The sequence below is a fragment of the Sinocyclocheilus rhinocerous genome, unplaced genomic scaffold (assembly GCF_001515625.1).
Source record: "Sinocyclocheilus rhinocerous isolate Xijiao unplaced genomic scaffold, SAMN03320098_v1.1 scaffold2264, whole genome shotgun sequence".
Lineage (NCBI taxonomy): Eukaryota > Metazoa > Chordata > Actinopteri > Cypriniformes > Cyprinidae > Sinocyclocheilus > Sinocyclocheilus rhinocerous.
The window spans coordinates 158,839-164,596 of record NW_015665058.1 but is presented as its reverse complement, the minus strand read 5'-3'; the positions used below and the strand labels follow the sequence as shown (position 1 = coordinate 164,596).

Below are 5,758 nucleotides of genomic sequence, written 5' to 3'. Positions count from 1 at the left end.
GTGGTTTTCCAAAATTACTAGCCACTCAGCATTTTCACTGGCCACAATTTTGTTGCTGGAAAATTACATTTTATATGACTAAAGTTACTGCATATTAAAATTTATTTGAATTGATTTCCAGGTCTTTTTTTTGTTGTTGCCTATAAAAAGGGCATTTCCCCCTAACCTTATTAAATATCGCGTACCCCTGCTGGTCGGTCTGTGCACCCCTAGGGGTGCGCGCACCCCAGTTTGGGAACCGCTGGCGTAGTATAAATGGGCACATTGGGACGCAGGAAAAGACTGTTACCATTCAGTTAAGTGTTGCTTGCATTCTCAAGACTGCTACTACTCACCTGATATCTCTGCTTGTGCTAATCAGTTAATGTCAGTAAAGTTCCTGTATGTTTGGACATCTCCTGTGTTGCCCTCTTCTGTTTTGTTAACAGCACCCTCTCAGATAGGCACAGTCCCATAATATTCATTTAGCTCAGTCCTTTAATATTAATGGGGATATCTCTGAAGTAGCATTGGTATCCAGGCAGAACTGTAATTCATCTTTTATAAATGTGATAAATGCATTATCATTGAGCAAAAATTAAATCTCCACTGCCTGGATATTGGTCTATAACCGAGATATCAGTCTATAACTTAGTGTCAAAGGAGCATGGTCTCAGAGTGTTATTAGCAATATTTTAATATCTGTTAATCTATTCAGCTCTGATATAGGGGTGAATAAGTAATCAATTAGCCGATATAATGAATGCCTAATAGAGTAAAAGGTAAAATATTTCATATTTGGGAATTTCTGTCTTGACACATCCTCTAAATCTATTTCCTTAAGTTGTCGAGATAACATCTTACTCATTTTAGGGAGACAAAATTTTAGAGTCAGCAGCCTATCCATATACTGTGACATAACACAATTGAAGTCTCCAACCAGCAATAGGATCTAGGGCTGTGTATCACCAACAAAGTCATGATACGATACATATCACGATACAGAGGCCACGATACGATACATATCACGATACTGGACCGCACTGAATTTCACCTCAGGAGAATTTAGTAAAACAGCTGTTTATTAAACACTGCTTACCATAGGGCCATTGCTAACTATTGGCAGAACAGGCTGGGTGGGAGTTCAGGTTCGTTATAGGGTTCTGGGATGGTGTACTCTGCCCACACACACCAGGTGGCAATTCCCAGCATAGAGAGGATCACGTACAGGGGAACAACCTCCGTGGTCGCTTCAGGACCAGCAGACGGTTCAGGGCAGATAGATAATTCCAGGCCGACAGACAGTTCAAGACAGACAGACAGACAGTTCAAACACGACCTCTGTGGTCATGACAGGACAGACAGACTGTTCAGGGCAGATAGACAGTTCAGGGCAGACTAACAGTTCGGGCACAGCCTCCATGGTTGTGATGGAGCAGATAGACATTTCAGGGCAGATAGACAGTTCGGGCACAACCTCCATGGTCGCTATGGGGCAGACAGACAGTTCAGGACAAATAGATAGCTCAAAAATGGCCTCCTTGGCCGTAACAGGACAGACAAAGATTTAGGATAATGACGGGAAACTGGTAAGTTCTGAATAAAAGTCTATCAGATCCCCTGAGGCCTGCCTCAGTTCACCCTCAGCGGTGGTACAGTGGGCGGAGCCTTCCTCCGTGTCCTCGCTCTCCACTGTATCATCCCTCGTTGCCGGCTCTCGCACCTGGTCAGACGATCCATGAGGCTCTGGCTCCGGGGCGATCCTTAGCTCTGTCGCTCTTGCTTGCGATGGCTCGTTGGTCGCGGCGGGCTTTGGCTCTGGGCTTGGGCAAGCGTTCCTGCGGGGTGATGTTCGGCTGGGCTCTGGGTCTGGAGTGGGGCTGGCAAGACCGATGGTGAATGGAGAGTCATTGCTCACTAGCACCCACTCCACGAAGGCGGCGAAATCCCCTTGAGCTCCACATCCGGACAACCGCATTCTGCATGCGGTGTTCAGGCTCGCTATGTAGAACCAGGTCGTCCGGGTAGCTGGAACTGTTAGCGATCTCCACAAATCTCCACAAAAGTGTGGACCTCAAGAGGAAGCTCCCCCTGCTCCAGCAAGAGGAGGGGGAATTCGGGACGGTGGGTCATTCTAATAAAAGAAAAACTTTAAAAAACAGAAAATAAACGGGGGTAAAAAATGCCGCTAAACTTTTCTTTTATGAGGTCCGGTATTCTGTCACACCGACTGCTGCAAGGATGATGAAGGCACGATGAAGATAATAGAAATAAATCCTTTGAATAGATAATCCACAAGATGAAGAAGTTCTCACACACAGGATAACATCAAACAATACCAGACCACATAAGTAACAGAACGGGGAGTACTTGTACTAACTCAAACAAGGGACTAATGACTAGATTAACAGAACACAGGTGAACAGAATGAACTAATGACTAGATTAACAGAAAACAGGTGAACAGAATGAACTAATGACTAGATTAACAGAACACAGGTGAACAGAATGATCTAAATCAACACACGAGGGAAAACTAGGTCAGGGGAATCCATGAGGGAAGAAAACAAACTAAAAGTCCATGGAGGTGACAGATGTAAAGTTAAAATTTTTCTGAACTAAAGTACAAACTCCTCTTCTCTTACCTGCTTTATGGGATGAATAAACAGCTTTGTCTTCCCTTTTAATTTTCTCATGTTCTGCATCTGACAAATGTGTTTCCTGAAAATTTTTTATCTGACACTGGAGTTGTCTCAATTGATTTAAAATCCTCTTTCTTTTAATTAGGGTGACCATACGTCCTTTTTTTCCCGGACACGTCCTGGCCAGGATTTCTATATTGCTTAAAATATCTGATCGTTGTATGAGAGCAGATGGCTCCTTGTGCTTTCGAATCACTCTCTTTGATGTCATACATTGATCGGTCTGCGCAGCACTGCTTCAAGTCGAACACACCTAATATGTACATGTATTTGCATCACTTAAGCTGTGTCCCAATTCAAAGACCGCATCCTTCGGAGGACGGGCCCTTCGAAGGATGCGGCCGACACGGCCTTCGAAGGACGCTCCTAAAATACGGCTTCCCTTTGTAGTGTAGTGATATCGCGAGAATAAAGGGGTGGGAACGAGAGAGGATCGCGAGAGTTAAGAGAGCGATCATGTAGTTGAGAGTAGGCTTGTTTGAGATGAGCAAAATCTGCGCAGAACCGATCACCGGTGATCACCGCGAGATGCATGCCGATTAGAAATGTGTCCGACTTACGTCCAACTTGCTCTGATGTCATGCTGACGTGTGCCAAAACACTCTCGCGACGGCGAGGCGGCTGTGTCGGATTGTGCAGTCAAGCGCAGTTGCTCTCCACCGACTGCGCTGATCAAAAGCATGATGGGAAACGACTGACTGACGACACAGCTTAATGCTCATTGGTTCAGACAACCTTGTTTGTCATTTCTCCGATCACAAATGCAGACAGAGTTTTATGTTTACGCAGCGCAATGCAAGGCAATGCGTAAAAATACAGTATAAGTCATTATAATCCGTATTTATGTCCCCACTGGATGCAACAAATGCCTCGTTTGTAATGGGTTTTAATGTTTATGTCTCGTCGCTCCGGCTGGACATGGCATCAACAGTTGTGAGGGGCGTAACATTTCCGTCTCGCGCTTGAGGTATTCGGCCAATCACAACGCACTGGATAGCTGGCCAATCACAGCACACCTCGCTTTTTCAGAACGATGAGCGTTGTAAAAATCGATGCGTTTCAAAAAGGCGGGGCATAGAGGAGAAACAATAATGCACAGTATGTGGAAAATAATGTGTTTTTTGAACTTTAAACCGCATAAACACATTTCATTACAACATTATTTCAACAACATTATATGACCAAAATCCACATGAGATCGCAAATGGAGGTTATTACAAACCCTTGATGGTGGTTTAAAGTGAGTTTTGAGTAAAAGCATACTAAAAGTGTACTATCTCATAAACTGTGTACCTTATAGCTTGATGCTAATATTAGCTAATCTACCCTGCTTTGGCTTTAGTGCCATTTTGGTTTTTCCTTTTTTTCTTTACTGATTTTGTTAAACTCAGTCCTGTCCCTTGGCACTATCCACCTGATCTCAGCCTATCCCTCTGGTAGTTTATCTCATTAGTTCTCCTCAATCTGCTTCTAGCTTGGCCTGCCATTCTATGCTCACCTCAGCCCTGTCTGCTATGCTCTGCTCCTATTTGGCTCAGTTGGTTCCTGTCTGTTGTCTGCTCCGTTCCGGGGCTCCTGACTGTTTATTCTAGTCCAAGTCCAAATCCATTGTTTTTTTTGTGTTAAACAATGGCTCAAATACCAATAAATTTACTACCGTAAACCTTAGTAAATCACATTGCATGATTTATTTTCTACTCGTATAAATTTTGCATCTGAAAGTGAAACTTTCACAAATGCATATGCAACAAAGTGAGCCACAAAAAATGTCCATGCTTTAGTAAATTTGGCCCCAAATGTTAAAAGTTCCAGTGTTTTTAAATAAAGATTTGAAAATGCAGTTTTAGCATTCACAGGTGTACTACCTGGCTATATTGAGTCCGTGATGCTCCTGGAGCCACACTTGTCTATGCAGGCTCAGAACACTCCTTTCCTTATTCACCTGAGCTGCATCCAACACCTTCTGCACCTGAAATACACACAAACTCATTTTAGCCCGTTTTACTTTCATAATGTGACATATGAGTCAAACAAGCTAATAATTGTTAAATAAATATGTAAATAGTAATGGTGGACATGATGTTATCCATCTGGAATTGACTGAACAGTGAATAATGGGACAGACATGAATGTGAAACACTGCCAGCACTCAGATTTGGGAAAGCTTTAACAGTCTTTGTGATTGCGACAGGATACACAATGTACTGCGCACCACCAACAGTGTACTGCGTGTGGTAGAGTTTGTACAGTACTGTGTCATAGAAACTATATTTAAACCAGCTAAAATACTTGATGATTTGATGACCGAACGAGTTCAGCAGCGTCATGTCACTAATGCATCTTCAAGTGTGCATCACTGATCATTATTCACATAAAAAAATATTTTCTTTGCACTTACAATGTGATTTGTAAAATTTGTAACAATTCAAAGCAGTAATTAAAAACAAAATGGAATACACATGGAAGGCTCAGGACCATAAAATGTTTGTCCAATCATTGCATTCAGTCCAAAGTGTGGAAAAAGAAATTCAGATTCTGTTACAGATGTATGATCCACAACTTGCAGACTTGCCAAAATACACAGAGACATACAACAGGGTAAAACAAGAGTAAACAATGGCAGTGTTTTTACAAGATGGAGAAACTGGATGTTTCTTCTCAACAGGCAAGCTAAATTTTAAGTTAAAAGTAGTCCTAATATGATGGGCCATTTAATAAAAGTAGCCTACTTTTACGTGTTGACAAATGCCTTCACTTTTATAGACCCATTTGTGATGTTAAGTTGGGGGAGGCATGATGTGCGAAGGGCGTTTGCAAAGGTTGTTTCAAAACATGCTTTATTTTTGTAGTTCCACTAGATGGCACTAGGAGTGCAGTAACTGCCTGCCCTACCTTTAAAGGGGTAATATGATGCGATTTAAATTTTTCCTTTCTCTTTGGAGTGTTACAAGCTCTCAGTGCATAAAGAAGATCTGTAAAGTTGCAAAGACTAAAGTCTCAAATCCAAAGAGATATTCTTTATAAAAGTTAAGAGTCAACCACGCCTACCTAAAACGGCTCGTTCTAACACGCCCCCAC

General features: G+C 42.4%; 1 protein-coding gene across 1 annotated transcript in view; it reads right to left on the bottom strand.

The window, feature by feature from the left end:
- LOC107731103 (coiled-coil domain-containing protein 148) overlaps window positions 1-5,758 on the bottom strand; it is an 89,295-nt gene that overhangs the window by 57,080 nt on the left and 26,457 nt on the right. The window contains exon 4 of the mRNA XM_016542095.1: window positions 4,546-4,649. Within this exon, the coding sequence (XP_016397581.1) occupies window positions 4,546-4,649 (104 nt within the window). The remainder of the gene's footprint in view (window positions 1-4,545; window positions 4,650-5,758) is intronic.